General features: G+C 35.9%; 1 protein-coding gene across 3 annotated transcripts in view; it reads left to right on the forward strand.

Moving 5' to 3' along the window:
* Nucleotides 1-233: 233 nt before the first annotated feature.
* LOC149775779 (uncharacterized) overlaps nucleotides 234-20,300 on the forward strand; it is a 45,186-nt gene continuing 25,119 nt past the window's right edge. For all 3 annotated transcript variants that reach the window (XM_089943746.1, XM_089943748.1, XM_089943747.1), the window contains exon 1: nucleotides 234-976. In XM_089943746.1, the coding sequence (XP_089799872.1) occupies nucleotides 842-976 (135 nt within the window). In that variant the 5' untranslated portion in view covers nucleotides 234-841. The remainder of the gene's footprint in view (nucleotides 977-20,300) is intronic.

Consider the following 20,300-nt stretch of genomic DNA (forward strand, 5'->3'; position numbering starts at 1 on the left):
AAAACACAAAAAGCATAAAAATTAGACTGGTATGTGTCCTCACCTTTGTTAACAAATATTTATGACTTACTCCGACACGTCGTCTTTGGGTCTATAATAAAACCGGCGGTAGGTTACGGTAATTTGGTACAGCTCAGAATAGCGTTTGGGCTTTGTTTACCTACGAATCTTTCTAACTAATCAGCTATTGTTTGAACACGCAATGTTTATTACCGGCTGGTCTTTTGGCGACACTTAAGTAGAATACCTCTAGGGACAAAAGTATAGCTTACGGCCAAGTAATGTTGTACCCTAACTGTACGTAGTATTGGACTCTATGTTAATCGAAGAGGATGGATTTCTCAGTTGAACTGATACAATATATATATATTGCGAGGTGCCACTGAGGAGGAGTACAAGCTGTCATATTTCACAAAGGCAATAAATCTCAAAGCAAGTCGATCGAATCGGTTCGCCCATTAGTCTTCGCGCATTATCAGCGAATACATCAAGCACTTTTAGAAAAGAAAGTTTTGAACGGACAAAAACCCTTGTCAAAACAGCGTCGCCTTTTTGGACTAGCATGATTTCAAGACTGGACTACGCCCACCTCAAAGAAAGGTAGACGGATAAGTGAAGGACATGTAATTATTAATGACAACACATTCGAATTCCCAATAGAGAGGGTCTTTTCACAAATATTAAAAAGAAACAATGAAACAACGCTGCAATCAAACTGAAAATAACGCGTAGCATGAAAACTGAATCAAGTTAGAAAGATATCAATCAATCAAAATATTTTTATTTATGAAAAAAAAAACCATACCAAAAAGAAAATATTTCATGAGTTTAAGTTGTGACCATGGATCAGCACCAGAGACAGATTCTGGAAAGGAACCGCATTCTTATAATTAAGAACTTGATACTGACGGACGAGTTTTATGAGTTATTAAGGACGGAATCGGTTCTTCCAGATACCATGATCAGGGATGTTCAGGTAATAAACTTTTCTCTCTCTCTCTCTCTCTCTCTCTCTCTCTCTCTCTCTCGTCTTATGTAATTGATTGAAAGGAAATCTTTGTAAGAAAAACGTTTAATTGGATTACAGCTGGAACATCTGCATGTGCTTCTATTTTGAATATTCTGACACAGGCTCCACTGTATGTAATTTTATACAATATGTAATCGTTTGACAGAGGCATATGTAAAATCGGCATAAGAAGAAATTTTAGTTGAAAGCCTTTCTTTCCCTAGTGAATGTCAAGCGATTTAGTCAGTCGCATCATGAATGCAGCAACATTATACATTAGCTGCAGGGACTGTATGTGATCAGGGAAAATGCTGGTATAGGGATCGTATACTTTACCCAGCATTATCTTAAATTCAGACGAAAGGAATAAATGGACGATTCGTAAAATTAATCCCCCAATAAAAATACGCCATCAATCGACTCAGATATATACAATGATCACGACAATGCAGTTTGTTTTAACTACGTAGCCACGCGCCTATTAGAATTCAAAGCACACGCACGCACAATTAATATCATATTGATTTTCATTCTATTGATACATGCATTAACATCGGGGTACTCTAAGTTCTTAATTCTGAATTTTAAAACATTTATTTAGTTCTTTGTAAGCGCATCTACTGCCCTATCTCAATCTATTCATTGACCTCCTAAAGTATTTTATCCTATCATTAATTGCATAATACAGCTGCACTTTCCATGCTGAAAACTGAAAGGAATCACTATTTAAGTGGATATGATGAACTATGATTGAGAAATTACAAATATCACTCTTCAGACCAATGAGTTTGCTCAAAGATGGTAGCTCACTTTTTCCCAGGGTAAGTAAATCTGACAGACAAAAATTTTCTTTTCTTCATATACTTAAACCCTTACCAAAAAGAAAACAATAACGTGTGATGTGATTGAAAATAGTACTGAGAGTAAATTGTTGTCATTGCAATATTTCATACTGCAAACATTATGGGGACGTATGGTGGGAGACGTAAAAGGAATAACTATTTTGTAATTACCTCCCCTAAAATTATGTCCGTCATAACTATTTCCGCTGTAATAATGATACTTCTGGCGCCGATATTGGAGGAACTGCTTCAAACAGAAGAGTTGGACACTAGTGACGCATTTGACAAATATTTTATGACTGTATTAATGTTATGGAGTATGAATTTCTAGGACAGATCGATATTCTTACCATAAAAATGACACAAGAAAACATGAATATTTAATTTCACCCAAGTCGAGTTGTCTAGTGTACCTTACACAATGCTCTTCAATACCGTGTGATAAATCAGTTAGTAAATAAATAAATAAATAATAAATACTACATTATAAGTCGGATGTCAAGTATAACGTGAAAACAAACAAGATACAATGTTTTCAGCAGCTGCTCTCCATACGGTATATCGCCTTAACAAATAGCATTATTGTTCGATACGGCAATATATAAATTCAAATAAAGCAACCAAACCCAATGCATCTGGGCTTCGAGTCCAAATCAGGTGTTCTTTTCATCTAAGAAATAGTAATAGTATGCATTTTTCATGGCCAATCTTTATTATATAGTTGGAATGCTTTCTATGAACTATTTATAAAAACGTGCTATGGTACTTGAGCTAAAACGTTTGTCATTGGTAAATTTGCGTAAATTTATCCTTCCTGCCTTTCCCATTACCATAGGATTTAAAGGCTATACACTTTGCTGCATTGCTATCATGACTGATATCTCTCTCTCTCTCTCTCTCTGGGGCCCCGAGTGGCCGAGTGGTCTAAAGCGCTCACCGTTACGGATCACTGCCATCTCACCTCTGTCTGCGTGGGTTCGAGTCTAGGATTCGGCCGATGTGAGTATGTGAGAAAGCTTGCCAGTAGCTTCTCGTGGGTCGGTGGTTCTTCCAGGGTTTTCCCGACTTCATCCTCCACCATTAATACTGGCCGCCATGCATAGCCTATCGTGTGCTGCAAAATGGCGTTAAACCCCACAACAACAACAACAACAAATCTCTCTCTCTCTCTCTCTCTCTCTCTCTCTCTCTCTCTCTCTCTCGTGCAACAAACTCTCTCTCTCTCTCTCTCTCTCTCTCTCTCTCTCTCTCTTTTGCACACACGCGCGCGCATCAAAATAATTCCAGAACCATTTAATGATACGTAATGTTATTTGTCAAGAGACTTGAAGTCGTTGAGTACTTGTTCAGCAAATTTGGAAGTATTGCCATTAGGCAGGGCGTTCTCGCGTTTATGTTCGAGAAAACGGCGTGCCCCCCCCCCCCCGTGAAAATGTACGGCAAAGTTTTTATTACTTAACTGTATGAATACTAATGAGAATAATAACTAAACACAAGCATATTAATGATTAAGCTGTACGTTTTGTATAAGTAAAATTTAGAATAAAAGAAAATGATCTGCGAAATGGCGAATCACCTCCACCTCCGATTTAGGGCCATGGGCGGTCGCAGGTATCGCCCACCCCTTGCGATGGCACTACATAATAAATATTAGTAATGGTGTTTGATAATAACCATATCTAGCTGGAAATTCAAAAGGCCACAGGACAGAGGGTTGTGCCATTCCATGTGGATTTACAAATCGTAAAACACAAGATTTGATCAGAAAATATTACGTACATATCGCAACAAAAAAACAAAAACAAAAAAATTCAACCGACCGTAGCTCAACAGCCACGAGAAATACCAGTAAGTGGATAAAATGTAGACCGATGTGTGTAGATGACAAAACTGTCAGCAAATAATTGCAACTTTTAATCAATAGGTAATATCAACCCTTAAACCTTCAGCCAGTATCAATTCAGGTATGTGCTGATTTATCGACCTACTTCTGTGTCAGCCGGGACAAATATGCGATCGGTAGGATTATGGGATTGTCAAACCCTATAAAATCAAATACCTTATGCATACTGGATTATACAAAACGACCTAAAAGTATTGTAAGGAATTGAAACAAATTATCAACTCGGATATGCATCTGCAGATGCTTCTCAAATTGTTGTTGAATTAAGAGCCGAGTTAAGCGTTTAGGTACTTGGTGTGTGCGCCATTCTATTGCGTTTGGATTAGGCGATGCTGGAGTTTTACTGGCACCGATCTTATCTTGTGCACTCTCTGTAAGAAAATTGTGGGATATATATATATATATATATATATATATATATATATATATATATATATATATATATATATATATATATATATATATATATATATGTTCATTCTATCTGAATGCAATCATTTGTTTTACTTGTCTAGATGGGTATCATCATGGGTGTGGGGTGTGCCTATCAGTCATTGCTAAGACCTTCGATATAGAGATTTAATCCCGAAACAACAGGAAACAAAATCTTACCTCAATGACCGACGGTAACTCGCAATGTCTTGCCAATATTGTGTCTCACAGGGCTTAGCATGGACAAAGAGATGATGATTGCCTTGATAACATATGCCCTCAAATGCTGGAAATACGTGATTGTTTGTGTATGTCGAGAAACTGAACCCTTCTTTTTGAAAATAGTACAAAGTTGTCTTCCTTGCAATCATCAAAAATGAAGCCATCATTGAGATAATAATTAATATACAACATTAAAGCCTTTCTGATTTCTGTAAATTATTAACTGTCGGATAATCTCATTGGATGAAATGAACGTCTCTTAAGGATGATCGCTCGTAAAACACTGGAACATTCAACTTCTTAAAAAGGTAATATTTTTACATAGCATGGGCCGTAGAGAGCGATCGCGGTCCCTGGGGTAAGAAACACCTGGGCCTCTCCTGCTTTTTGTTCAAACAAAATTTTTCTTTTATAAAATTACAAAGTGTTGTTCGGCCAGGGACCCCTTATGGGCCCAGGCCCCGGGGATATATCACCGGTTGCCCCAACCCTTGTCGGCACTGTACATAATCAAGGGTCCAATCAGTTTATAATCACTATAAAACTTTAAAGCCCGGTGTGCATTTTCTTGCGGTACTCTTAGTTTAACATCAATCCCAAAGTAAGTGTCATTACCTAGAAACGCATGTGGTCAATTACTGTAAAATAATAGCTAATCGAGGATGTAATAAGTCCTCTAATCTGCACATGGTGAATATCATGGACTCTTTGCAAATCGGATGAATTTTTACATACATACATACATACATACATACATACATACATACATACATATATATATATATATATATATATATATATATATATATATATATATATATATATATATATATATATATATATATATATATATATATGGGGGCGTGTCTATTCTTCTCTCTTTTTCCTCCAATTCCTTCTCATCCTCCTTCCGATTTCTCCCAATGCCTTCTCCTCCTGGACTTCTTTATATTCATCCTCCTACTGCACTTCCTCCTTCTCGACTCCTTCCCTCTTCCTCCTCGACTCTCCGCCGACTAGACTGGTCGACTCTGGCTGCTCTGCTAGTCTCACTTCTCAGAGACTTGGGACTTAACTGAACCGGAAGTTCCGACCCCCAAAAAGCTTCCTGTGAAAACACAAGGACGGTACAATATTTTCCTTAGTCCTCTCATCGCACACTACACCCAACCTAGTATTATATATTAAATAACTGCTGTGACAAATTAGTTCTGACCGCAAGCTAACAATCTACACAATTCTCGACATAATACTTAAATACGCCTGTAAATGAACACTACAGAGGTAATTATACGTACTAAACGATCATAGTAATTAAGTATACATGCTACATATAATTACAATTACATTACCGTAATATTCTGCAAAAATCGAGCAAACAACTTACTGACTTTTAAGAAGTTTTGTCTTTCCTTAGAAACTCATCTCTATGTTTTTTTACCGCCAAATTACGAGTGGCTTCCTCGTAGTAACCCTATATTGCTCAGAAATCTTCCTAGGCGAGACTATATTTTCGCTCACTAGTTAGAAGTTATCATTCGGATCGAAATTGTTTTCGCTCCCTCTGTCTCAATTTTGATTAGTTGATGCTTTGACCATATCCAATCAAACGTAGCAGACAATGTGCTCTCGCTGTCTGTCCACGTGGGGACGGATTTAGAACACGCCCCGCTCCCTCGCGGGTTCATCTGATCTTAGAACTAAGCTGTAACAAATAGGTGGGAAGTCGCTCGATCTAACACCTGTGCCGATCCAAGATGCCGGGTCTTCTCTCTGGTCACGATAACCTTGCGTAATAGATTAACTCTAGCCTGCGGTAATGTTTAGACATCAAACCATGGCTTGTAATAATACCTTAGTTTATACACGACTTACTAACTGGGGCTGAGAAAACGTCACACACGTATATATACGAGTAATGCGAAACGTTGAATCTCTTTAATCCTTAGTTATGTAAAGATATTAAATTTAGAAGAAAAAGAAAATATCTCAGTATTCCAACATAACTCGGACGATCATTGTTAAGTCTGACTAATCGAATGTCTTCAGTCTAGACCCAAACTCCCAAGGTATGTGTTTGAAAATGTTGTACCTGGCGGAGTCAGAGACTCGGGTTATCTTGTTATAAATGAATCAATATTTTTTAACAAGTTTTTTGCACGTATTCTTTCTGGAAGGTCATCTCCATAGTTAATGCTAGGTCTTTAGGTAATAATGAACTTGGGTAATTGTGATAAAGGGTCTGCACTAGTTGCCGCACGGAACCAGTTACATCACATTAGTTATTTATTCTTGACGCTGTACAGTGCATGTGGAACATGCATCACGCAGTTCGACTTATAGTTTGTAAATGCGACTAACAAAATACTGCATTGAATAAAGAACAATTAACAACTGTTGCAGACCCTCTTCTGAACTCGTAACATTTACTTACTATTTGCTCTCTAATGCGTGGACTTTCTTGCCATACCACCGAAGAAAAGTAGTTGTTCGTGTCTGTAAAGGGAACCAACGCTCTCTCTTTGTTTGTTTGTTACTGTTTCTTTAAGCGAACAAATAATTAGGCGTATTCCTAAACTGACTTGAATGAAACATTGATTTTTGGAATATCACTTTGCAATATTATTATTATAACGCATTCAGGTTTTTGAGCTTGCGTGCACGCGTGTTAGCAATTGCATTCTTTAACACAGTCAAAGATATGAACATGCACAGTTTAAATTCATTATCTTTATTTGTAAGTATACGATATAAGCGATTGCCACCCACGAAAGTATAATTTACACTAATGATTCCGATTGTTCAAAGATATGACAAAACTTACCAAGCAAACCCTAGATAGCGAGTACTTTAATTCACACAAGTTTAACAAATTAAACCATCGTTCTATTCCTTCAGATGGAGAGTAGCAAAGGATCAATGTCAACTCCAAAATGATCTCGCCACGCTCGTTTGTAGCGTATTTGATTTCAGAGACAACATGATTCACGATGCCCCTGTTTGACCCTGGTTAAATCTATATTAGTTGTAGCTACTTATAACAATAACATGCAGCCCGTGTGTGAACTGTTGTTACTGAAGGCAAGCGATGTTTTCTATAGGAAACGTGGAGACAAACGTTACGCCCAGTCAGAAACGATAATAAGCAATAGCCTTTGAAAACATGTCATCTTGCAGTGTTCAAAAGTGAACGAAATAGTTCTAACACTAAATAATTTACTGACTGACTATCTAACAAACTCACTTATTAGTTAAGTAACTGACAGTTTATATATCTAAATAACGTACTATCTAACTTGCTAACACGTTAGTTAAATAATTGACAACCTAACAAGCATTTAAGGTGGATAATAAGTTGTTGTTCTTTTGGGTTTAACGCCATTTTTCAGCGCGTGACAGGCTATACATGGTGGCCAGTACGCATGGTGAAGAAAGAACTCAGGAAAGCCCGGTATAGAACCACCGACCCACCGGAAACTACTTGCAAGCTTTCTCACATACGCCCATTGGCTCAAGACTCGAACCCAGAAATGAGAAGGCAACTTGATCGGCAAAGTCGGTCGCTTTAGACGACTCGGCCACCAAGGGCCCCAGATAAGTAACTAACTGACAATATACACTAGCTAACTAGGTAATTAACTCACTGATTGAATATATAACTAGCTAACTTGCTAGTTAATTGATTGACTATTTAACTAGCCATCTAGATTGTTAATAAATTAAATAAGAAATTAAAAAACGAATAGCGATCAAACAAAAGAAATTGAGAATTGTGCATGTAACTGAGAATCATACACACTGATATTTTAAGAACAGTATATGATGGTATACTGACTTAGAAAATTTAAAGACACACACCACATTTTTTATTTGTATCAAACTCAGGACCTCAGTGGCGCAGTACCATAATTTTAACATGACGATATCCTTAAGCAAATAACATTTCATGATTGTAACCGTCAGAGATTCGAAGTAAACTTGGAAACTACTGGAAATCAGCGTCTTTTCATTTTCTCATGAATGCATTAAGTTAGATATTTCGCGATTTGAAAATGTCTCGAATATTACTCGCTTTGTTTCATACATTTATAAATTTTTTTAAATGGCATTGCTAAACTCTTCTATTTTACGGTATATAAATTAGGTATTTTACGGTATATAAATTAGGTATTTTATGGTATATAAATTAGGTATTTTACGGTATGTAAATAAAGCATTTTACGGTATATAAATTAGATATTTTACAGTATGTAAATAAGGTTATGCATGCATTGGTAATATCACTTACGATTCTCCTACACTACTTCACTGAGTGACTTTAAATACTTGTAAATTTTGGTTTAAAGGTATTTTATTGCCATACGTGTTTACAAAGGAGTTCGAGCTTAAAATGTCTCATAACTTAGAATATGCCCTTCCCCTACAATCAATATAAAATGTTGCATGGATAGCGGCAGTAAATTAATCTGATTTCATACAATTATAATAAAGGTAAGATAGCTGAGAGAGAGAGAGAGAGAGAGAGAGAGAGAGATATTAATATACTTATGATCAATGAACGGTCGTGGCAGAAGCTGAAATTGGATTTGCGCAACAATTTAATAATTTGATACGTTTCTTGGGAGCAGAACTTTATGGTACGTTTGGAACGATGTTTGGATTTTTTAAAAAAAAGAATAACTAGGGAAAACACTCAACAATAATGAAAAATTCTAGTTTGATTCTGTTTTTAAAAATAATGATATCGTTAATGACCATAGTTGGTAGGAACGGCAAATACTGTTTACTTAATGACTTGGATATGATGATTAATAATGTTCTGTATAAAATATATGCTACTAAAATGTTTCTTGAGTTTTATTATTTTCTTCAAGGATTCTTTCTAGAGTGACTCATTGTTTTCTTCAAGTATTCTTTCTAGAGTGACTCATTGTTTTCTTCAAGTATTCTTTCTAGAGTGACTCATTGTTTCGAGCGCTTAATGCCCTACGCAATGAACTGTGATACACTTAATGTAATCATCTAAAAGCAATGAGAATAGATTTTAGATTATAAAAATAATTAAATATCACACGTTCTGTGTAGCACCCGCATCCGCACAGGGGATGTCAGACAGGGGGTGTGGTTGGCGAGAAGTGTTACCTTAAAAAGACAGGGTATTAAGAAAAATTTAAGGAACCTTTGAACCGACACATAGAACAGAATACCAAGAGGCAGACGCTCTAGACCAGGGTTGGGCAAAATACGGCCCGTGGCCAGATCCGGCCCGTGACCTAGTTTTATCCGTTTATTTACATCATAGGGTGTGGCATTAAAAATCACTTATCCGGACAAGCACTGGAGGAAGCTGTCTATGCTTGCTCAAGACCTGTTGGCCATGGACCCACAAACTTACCACACTGCACATAATAAGTGCAGTAAAGAACGATTTTTGGATGGAACAAAATCATGTCGTGTAATTGAAAACTATGAGGAACAGAACGCTATTAAGTTCCAATAGACCTGTGTGATCATATGTGAAAATGAAAACGCCAAAGAAAATTTTAAATGTTTCTATCACTTGACAAATAAAAAAGTAATCACGAAGGCTCTCGGATAAAGTGTATGCCTGCTATTAAATAACAAGCCGTAAATTGCCGTCTTATCATCGGCAAAAATCCTTAAAAAGAAATATTATATGTAGACCTACATGAATTGATATTTAATCATCTGTATGCTTTGTTGACGCGTATTGGAAGGCCTTAAGTATTTTGATTAAGGGAACGTTCGTGTCCTTTTTATTTGAAAAGAAAGATAATCCTGAGCTTGATTTTAAGATTGTACTGAACAATTACTTCTAATACTGGAGCAGTACAGTAACTGTTACCTATCACTTTTGTCCTTGACTATTTATATAGCATGAATGGAAGTGAGAATATAGCTCTGTAATGCCATTATTATTATTATTTAAGTCTTTGATTGCTTAATTAGGTGGAAGAATAAAATGAATTCTTATCAGGAAAAAAAAGTTTGGCTGAAATTGTGCCCCCCAGGTACTGGTACTTGTAAAATGCGGACAAGTGTGGTTTATTAACAATGAAGCGTTTGCCGTCATGAAATGAACATATCATTGGAATGAAACGGAACGATGAATATTGAGATAATACGTAGGTGTCGTGTAAATGTTAAGATTGCAGTCTACAGTCGAAATTTTGTTTATGGTTTACATAAATTTGATGCTAAGTGTCAGCATTGGGATTGGACTCAAGTTTAGCAACTTATGTAGCCATGTCCCTATTAATAACAAACTTATTAAACGACAGCAATGCATAGTAAATTACACATTCGTCTCAAATTATAAACCCGAACCACTGACATGGCTTGCCATAGTAAATCCCGGGGGTATTTATATAACATATCCAGCTTCCGTCCCCCCCCCCCCCACGAACGACTGCACCCCACCATCTCGTGGACAGTGACTATAGGGATTGCGACCCAAAATCCGTTACATATAGTATGTGTTCTTCTACTATTATTGTCTATATAAAGTTTTGTCAAACTATTTTGCGATTTTTGGATAATTTTTAACTTTCACCCCCACCCCTGAGGATAGGTGGTGGTGGAGTGGGAATGTGAGGTACCAATCATATACGATTCTCGCAAATGTTTGCCGCATGGTCAGCTCACGTATCAAGTGTCACTAATTTCCATCCAGCAGTTTAGCAAGAGACCAAGTCCCAGCTAAAATGTGGAAATAATAAAGGCATACATGGAGAGAGAGAGAGAGAGAGAGAGAGAGAGAGAGAGAGAGAGAGAGAGATCTGTTAGGATTTAAATTTCTTAGTTATATTAATTATATTTTCTTTGCTATCGGCAGTCTTGTTGTGAGATAATCCGTGTAGAGTCTACTTGTTCTACTAATAGGGACATAAACGCTATAAACGTATCATGTAAGTTGAGTTCTGAACAAAATGTGAGCAAGTTTAAAATACATTGTAACAAACAAAACAAAACTTCATTTATCCGGACAATCAGAGAACATAAATACAAACAATAACGTATCGCAAAAATGCGTAACGCCCAATGAAAGGAAAAACAAGACACAGAAGCAATTATATATTGAACTAGTTTTAGTTTTTAAAAGAACAGCTACATGGAACTATTCGAAAAAGCTACACTGTGCGAATCTGCTTTCATTAGACATAAAATTTCAGACACAACAACAAAAACGGCTCGATTTTATGGTTCGTGAACTATACCCTGCTTATTTTGTATTTCGTGTTACTGTCTTCAGCAATACTGGTAGTGACACTGCTTCGTTTCGGTATTACATGAAAACATCAAAGATTCTGAGTCCAGTTTAAAGTCAATTTGCACAGTCTTCGAACAAAACTGTGTGCGTCCTAAACAGTCGGGTTAACTATACATTTTCTCGTGCGTCATCAAAAAATAAGATTAGACTGGCACAAGCCTATTTTTTATATTATTCATTACTACTTCAAAACTGATAAATACTTGCAAACGAAGTCTATCCGTGTTGTACAATATTTATTCTGGTAATGGCCACATATCATGTTGCGTGAATCAATCCAATAATAGCGCTTACTTTGTTTTACTTTCTTCCAGCAAAGATATATTGCATGTTAAAGGTTTCATGGAATTTTCCGCTCATAGAACGTTTCATTCTAATCAGTGCCATGACAAGGTTTATGGTAACTGACCAAACTCCAAATATAATAATGTAATCAACAGTTTAAAACAAAAGATAATGTGTATTGTACAGATGAAACCAAAATGTAATGTGTATTGTACATTCTAGAAATAGTATTTCAGTGTAATAGTGTACGATCAGTGCTGATACAATTCGATAAATTATGAATAATGCAATCTAATTAAAATCAGATATCCACTGTTCGGATTATACTTAGAGTACCACGATCAGAGCACACCTCCCCGCTGCTCTGTACCCTACACTGGCTATCCATTCGATCCAGAATCAAACACAAAATATGTTCTCTGTGCTACGTTTCACTGTCGGACTCTAGTCCAACATACCTATCCGACCTCACCCATGTGTACACACTAGCAAGATACTTACGCTCCTCTTCTGACAATCGTATACTCATTATTCCCGCTATGAAAACAAAGTCATATGGACAGCGTTTTTTGCAAACCAAGGCCCAACAACGTGGAATGAATTGCCCACTGAATTTAGACACAAAGACAGTGATCACATTCAAAAGTGCTCTCAATTCTCACTTATTTCGGCTGCAAGAACAAACTTAAAGACCATATAATGTTTCCTACCTTAAATATTCTCAGCATGTTTTTTTTTTTATAATGTTTTCTAATTTCATGGTGTTTGTTTTTGTAATCATATCATTATAGGTGTTGTCTAATATTGTAAAGCGCTTAGAGTTTCTAAAGATTAGGCGCTATACAAAGTCCTCATTGTTATTATTATTATTATTATTATTATTATGTGAAGGACAGTGGAGATCTCATCTTAATCGGATTGTGAATGATGGACATTCACATAGAAATTGCGGACAAATAATACAGGGTACTTAGACATGGGAGACCGCAGATTTTTTTGCAGTGGGGTGGGGGTAGTCAGTCACGGCCGGGAGAGTTAGTTGTGTAGTTCCGTGCGTAAACGCGGGAAATTTTATTTTTGATATGATTTGGGGGGGGGGGGGTCACGTGACTGTGGGCGCTCATGTTCTTAGATATTTCATCCATTGGAATGATTCGATTTCTTTTACGATTTCATATTCATTCATGTCCAAAATGTATGTAGGTGTATGACTCTTGATATTGACCTTGAAACATGGCAACACAAGGACGTACAATATATCGGACGAATTTGTCATTCTTGAGGGAAATTATGCATTTTTGTAGTATGAAAAACATGTCATGTATCGGATTCTACCCCAGTGGAAAATAATTGTTTTTGTTCCTAACATATTAGAAGTTCTACAAGAAAAGTCAAAGCACATTGTTTCCTTAAATGCTAAGGTCACTAAAAGGGCAGATACCCTGAATCTGAAGTGTGTGTGTGTGTGTGTGTGTGTGTGTGTGTGTGTGTGTGTTACAAATCTCACGCCAAATAACATTCTTTTCAAAGGCACTGTGTTAGTCAGGGAAATAATCGATATGACAAAAAAAAACGACAAACATTAGTGCCAAAACGGATGCGAAACCACCCCAAGCGCTTAAAAAAGTTATCAATTCCTTTTTCAAGGGCACAAATCCACAAAAGAACAATTACACAAACAAAAACAAAGCAAAACACACAAAAACACAAATACTCAAGTACTTTACAAAGTCTACATTGTGTTTGCTGTAAATAGGTTTTATAAATTATAAACCAAAGGTTGAACGATGTTGAGTAATGTTACTTTTTAATATTACAAAGGCAAGAGAGGCAGGAACAACTAGTAGGTCAGCAATTAATTGTTTGCACAATCTACAAAATTTTACATAAAAAATGTAAACTAACGGCGTGCACAATTATCAAAAAAACTATTACTACCCAATCCTTATGTATTGCCAAATATAAAAACATTTCTTAGTGCTGGTAGCTGAGTTATCACTACCCTATAAAACTTTGAAGCTAACGTTGACTTTATTGTCGACAGCTTTATCTTCCATTGCTTTCTCCAACCAATAGGTGGAGATAAACACTCCAATGTGTCTAGATAATTCTACATTGTATAGTCGTTTAACTCTGTATGTAACATGTTTGATAGCTTCTTGGTGTAAACATATCCTTCTGTTAAATCTTCAGGTTTGTGTGATAGTTTTTCCATATGTATATTCTGTTCGCTGTAGCTGAATACTCGCTGTGCATTTCCATCCTAATGTTGTACGTACGTATGTTAGAACTATGGCTTTATTCAGCTCATCCTAATGTTGTATGTACGTATGTTCGAACTGTGACTTTATTCAGCTCATCCTAATGGTGTACGTACGTATGTTAGAACTGTGGCTTTATTCAGCTCATCCTAATGTTGTATGTACGTATGTTCGAACTGTGGCTTTATTCAGCTCATCCTAATGTTGTATGTACGTATGTTCGAACTGTGGCTTTATTCAGCTCATCCTAATGTTGTATGTACGTATGTTCGAACTGTGGCTTTATTCAGCTCATCCTAATGTTGTATGTACGTATGTTCGAACTGTGGCTTTATTCAGCTCATCCTAATGTTGTATGTACGTATGTTCAAACTGTGGCTTTATTCAGCTCATCCTAATGTTGTACGTACGTATATTAGAACTATAGCTTTATTCCTGTTAAGATTTTGCTCTGTAAACTCCTTAATGTTTTGAACTGAATACCTTAATCCACTCGTGTCTCTCATTTGTAAGAGTCTATAAATGCTATGTTTGGACGGTTATTTTCTCCAAATCGAGTAAGTTTTATCTTTTTGAATACTGGGATGCTAATTTTACATAGTCCATACAGAATCCATGAAGTTTTTTCGTTAGGAATAACAGTTTTCAAACAGAATTGATACTTCAATTTGGCGTTACAACTGTTTGATTTATCATGCGGAATACTCTCTTTGTTAAGTGTAATGGTCTGCTGGTCTGGCAACTTATGAGTTTTTCTAGCAACGAGTTAAAGCTGAAATCAGATTAAGAGAAAGCCAACCATTTTATTTTATTTGAAATCTTCCAAAAATTATATCCGATGCCTGATATTTTCTATGTTCTATTTCCCAATAGACAATTTGTGTAACATTATGGGTTTTCTCCTTAACAAAGCAAGAGTCAGATATAGGTTAAGGAACTTTCTCCAATGTTCGACTGATTCAACTTTGTAAAATGGTCCATTGTTAAGTATTACCCTGTAAGCACTTTGAAATGATTATGTATTATATAATTTGCTTGCTGTCCCTTTATTTGCAATCATGTTAAACCAGTTTTTTTTTTTTTTTTTTTTTTTTTTTTTTCACAAACGACTACCAAACACATACGTGCCAGTCTTGTACCCGAACAATCCCCAAAAATCTAACATATGCATAATAGGATCCTTATAAACCCAACTAAGGCAGTGTATACCGGCTTTGTTTTTCTCTGTCGTGCAACCCTTAGAGGTATTTACGTTAGTTTAATTCGTCGTAAAATTAGATGTGTTAATTCAATACCGTACTACCTCTGATATGTAACCTTTTCAGGTGTTTACGTTAGTTTAATTCGTAGTCAAATTACACGCGTTAATTCAATACCGTACCATCTCTGATATGTAACCTTTTCAGGTGTTTACGTTAGCTTAATTCGTAGTCAAATCACATGTGTTAATTCAATACCATACTATCTTTGTTATGTAGACTTTAGAAGTGCTAACACTGGCTTAATTCATAGTAAATTTTATGTGTATTTTAAATGCCGTACTATCTCTGCTTTGTTAACAGTACCTAACAATTCCTGCGCTCTATTTAAATCCAGAATATAAACATTATCAATGGTTAACTTTTCTAGAATTCCTTCTAGCTTATGCACAAAAAACATTTTTTTTTTTTGCATTCGCCAAATCAACCTTATAGGGAGTCATACCAATGTTTTATCCCAATGTCTTCTGTTACCCCAAGGACTTATATAATCCCAACGTCTTATGTTACCCCAATATAATTCTTTTCATAACGTCTCCGATACTTTTTCGTGTGTAGGATTGTGGGCTATTTGAAATTAATGGTTTATTAATATATACACCAAGCCGCTGAAATCTTCATTTATTTAACGAAAACGGATAAGAGTTATTTGCCGCAAAGCTTTGCAGTTTTTGTTCTTTTGGCTTTCTGTGATTGTTACAGACTGTCATCTAATATCGCATCATTCCTTCCTCAATAACTTAATGACCATGGTGCTATCACAAAAGATACTACTAGATTCCAGGCTGTAATTTTCTCCTCGCGATGTGTAATTTACGCTAACTGTATTTGATTTATAAGAGGGTCGAATCCAAATGATTTTCTATTAGCAACCAGAAACCGTATCTTGAAGATGTCGTTCTGTATTTACCTTGCAAAATGTGCTTTGCATTGACCTTACTATTTCCATTATTTCTATCTCCATTTTGAAGCTTATATTTATTTTAATTAAAAATGCTATTTAAAAAAGATTAAAATTTGATGCGAATTTAGGTAAGTACCTCATGGCATTTAAAAAAAACAAAATACGCGTATGAAACCTGGGCAGAGGAAATCCATCAGGTGTTGTATATGACATAGTCTTACTGCGCCAATATATACTAATTTTATTTTATTTTTGTTTTAAATATTGTCGTATTACTATATGGATGGGTTGGGGTAAAATATACTGCATCAATGAGCCAGATATTTTTTCCTCCTCCTCTTCTTCTTTCTTCTTCTTCTTCTTCTTCTTCTTATTATTATTATTAATCTAAGTGTTGTCGTATTCTAATACAGAAATATTTTGTGTAATACTCGACAGAACCCCCGTGTCTATGCTACCCTATTCGTAATGTATACTGTCTCGATCCCTTGTACAAACTCTAAGAGGTGACACTATTATTTGGTTATATATTTTCAGAAAACATCCTTGTAGACATAGGCAAATATTTGGTTATAAATTCATTTTGTATGACAGTAAACCACTGAAGTGTCTTAAAACTGGATTTACATTCTTCACGATCATATGGATGACGTCTATGCCACGATCCGCTTATGCTACCCAATAAAAGGGCAGGGAACTGGGAAATTATACAAAACTGTCTGTATATATAACAGAGCCTATTCGTTGATGTTGACCATGGATTACTACAAACTGGTACTATTTTGGACTGTTCAGGCTTTTTTTCAGTTATTTATCCGTCGGCACTGTCAACCAGTTATCATCCCTAAATTCAAGGACCGTCCCAGTTCCACCCCACACCGGGGTTGCAGTAGTCTTCAAAATGATATTATGCAGGTTAAGTCTATGCTATGAATAATGTATGAGGATTTGTATGTCATTTCATACAAACAATGTCAAATTTACCTCATAACAACGATATGTATGAAAAGCAAGGAGAGCAATGCATTTTATGCATGCAAATATGACATTGACATGCACCCTATTACAAATAAGTCCAGACATTATACAGTTTGTTGAAAATAAATTGTGTGTGTATCTGTGTGGGATTTATAACCTAGCATTAACAATGTTTCAGTCCTTTCGCTACGATATCTGTAGTGTGACAGTTTGTAATGATATCTAGCACTGGGGCATCATGCTGCAGACATGTAGCATGATGTCCCACACAGTCACATGGTCCTGACACCAGGCCGACCAGTCCTAACACTAACCTCTTAACGCTGAGCGCCAAACAAGGCAGCTGCTAGTATCTATTTTTTGTTCAGTCTTTGGTATGACTCGGCCGGGGTTCAAAGCCACGACCTCACGCATCCGAGGTAGACGCTGTAACCACTAAGCCACCTGAGCGGTCCGTGAAAATAACAAATATTTTGTGTACAAGATAGCTCAATTCATTGGATACTGACATTGTATTTTTAACCAGAAGAATCTCTCTCTCTCTCGCTCGCGCGCACACACACACACACATACACATACACATACACACACAAGCACAATAATAAAACAAAACTTGAATATAATAAGCAGATAATCGGTGTTTTACATTTTATGTACAATAGAGTACACTTGAAACAGTTCATCACATCCTTTGAAAATAATAAAACTTATTATTTTATGTGTCATATAGATGCAATATAGGACAGTAAACAAATACAAAGTTACACTTTCCTGGGAATATGTGTTTGTGATGTAAATATATATTGATCAACCAAAGCTTCTGTGTGTGTGTGTGAGAGAGAGAGAGAGAGAGAGCTGTTCGCATAGTACAGACTGTAAAACGGAAAATGGATTATTATTATTACTATTATATATATATATATATATATATATATATATATATATATATATATATATATATATATATATATATATATATCAAAGATGAGAAATTCAAGTGAACTTGTAATTTACACGTACAACACTTAACCTTAGAAACGAGCAGAATTGGCTTGTCATTGTTCATAAATAATGCTACAGTGTCTTCATATATATGTACGTATTATATTTATTTATTTGCGTATGAGAAAATCCCTTGACATTTTAATGACAGTAAAAGATAAATTACAGAGGTGAAAAGGTGAGCGCTCGAATATTCAACTGTTTTATAAATATGAACAAGACAAATAGCAAACTTTGGATTAGTTAAATCCTTGGAAGGCAAGGCAATTTTTGCTTACTACTGAAGCATGGACTGGAGTTCTAAAAAATATTATCTCGTAGCCACGAGATGACTTTTCGTTAGCTCGAGATGAACATTTCGTCCGCACGAGATAAAATCTAGTAGTCACGACACAGCTTCCCGTTGCCAGTATGTATTAGCTCACGACCACAATACACATATACTGTTAATGTTTTTTGTTTTATCTGTGTCCCTTCCATGCTTCTGTAATTGATAGGTTAAGTGGCCCGATTTATTTTCTAATGAAGGTATTGACCCTACCACTTTTACATCACATGGCATGTTTGCGGCTCTGTTATTTAATTCAGTGGATACGTGTGTACATATGAGCATTGACTATCTTATAATACATGTACCGAAAAAGGTCAAATTAATTTCAAATATTGGGAGAACAATTAAAATGATCGGTGGATTGATGATTACACACGTATTTGTTATAAGCTGCTGTCAAGAACGATTTTTGGCCGGTAACTGATTGTAAATTATTGGTATTGAACAATTAATTTAAATCGTTTCAGTGACTAGCCTAAATGTACTACATTGTGATTCGTTCTTTGTAGTTAAAATATAGAACCACCGCAATAAGACTTTATTGAAATGGAGTCTGATTCTTCACCAGTGGTGTCTTTGGTGAGTATGACCAGAAACATGTTAGAAATTTTGTCTGTTGTTCACATTTTGGTGAGATTTGTTAATAAAACAGTATCGTCGTTCCGCCAAGTTGAAATTAACATATGGGCTGGCAGAGGTATATGTCAATTATCGCATTGCCAGCATTTCAATGGCTTTTTTGCCCAATTTTTCCACCAGAGTAGGTGTACATATCTACCCAATTTCAACCTGTCAGGTATGGCGTGTTTGTGAGACAAGAATTTGTTCAACCGAGAGCATTTTCCCTCCAACATATTGTAACCTCAAGATATACTTTCCCCAAGAATTAAAACTCCTGATAGCCCGAACAAGTGTCATATCCCGTTGATCAGAGCCGATGCTGCTATTAGTAAATTTCATTTTAGACTTTAGTCAATTAGTGAATATGATCGATATGCAAACATGTTATCGTTACTATGCTATAATTTCATTAATCTGTCGTTTTGTAAACTCTTCTCATAAACAGTCATACGTGCATTATCACTTTATAAAGTCACACAAAGTGCTTGAATAACTTCAAAGGCGTTCAGTGAACTCCAACGCTTATGACGGTACAGTACTATACACACAAAATGTCATATTCGTGTTAATTTGACTTTAAACTAAAAGACTGACCAAACTCGGTTAACAAGCTAAATATTTTGATCAATATAATGTACAACACGACAGCTTGTATCAACCCTTAGATGCTTAGTGACATACGAGTTTATACTTGTATTATTATTATTATTATTAACCCTTTTGTTACTTTTTTCATGGCCAAATAAACAGAAATTCACTATGCAAGGTATTGAAATATTTCGAACAGTAAACTCAGAAAAACAGAAAATCCATATTTCAAAGAAGAAAATGAAAAGAAATATTCAACCAAATGTCTATTTTGCATGAAATAAGCATGCGCGTGAACGCCTCAACTTTTGTTTTGCATGGTACACTAACCCATATGAGGACTATGGGGATTAACCCGTATGGGGACTTTGG

Source organism: Sinohyriopsis cumingii, chromosome 19 (assembly GCF_028554795.1).
Source record: "Sinohyriopsis cumingii isolate HCF-2022 chromosome 19, ASM2855479v2, whole genome shotgun sequence".
Lineage (NCBI taxonomy): Eukaryota > Metazoa > Mollusca > Bivalvia > Unionida > Unionidae > Sinohyriopsis > Sinohyriopsis cumingii.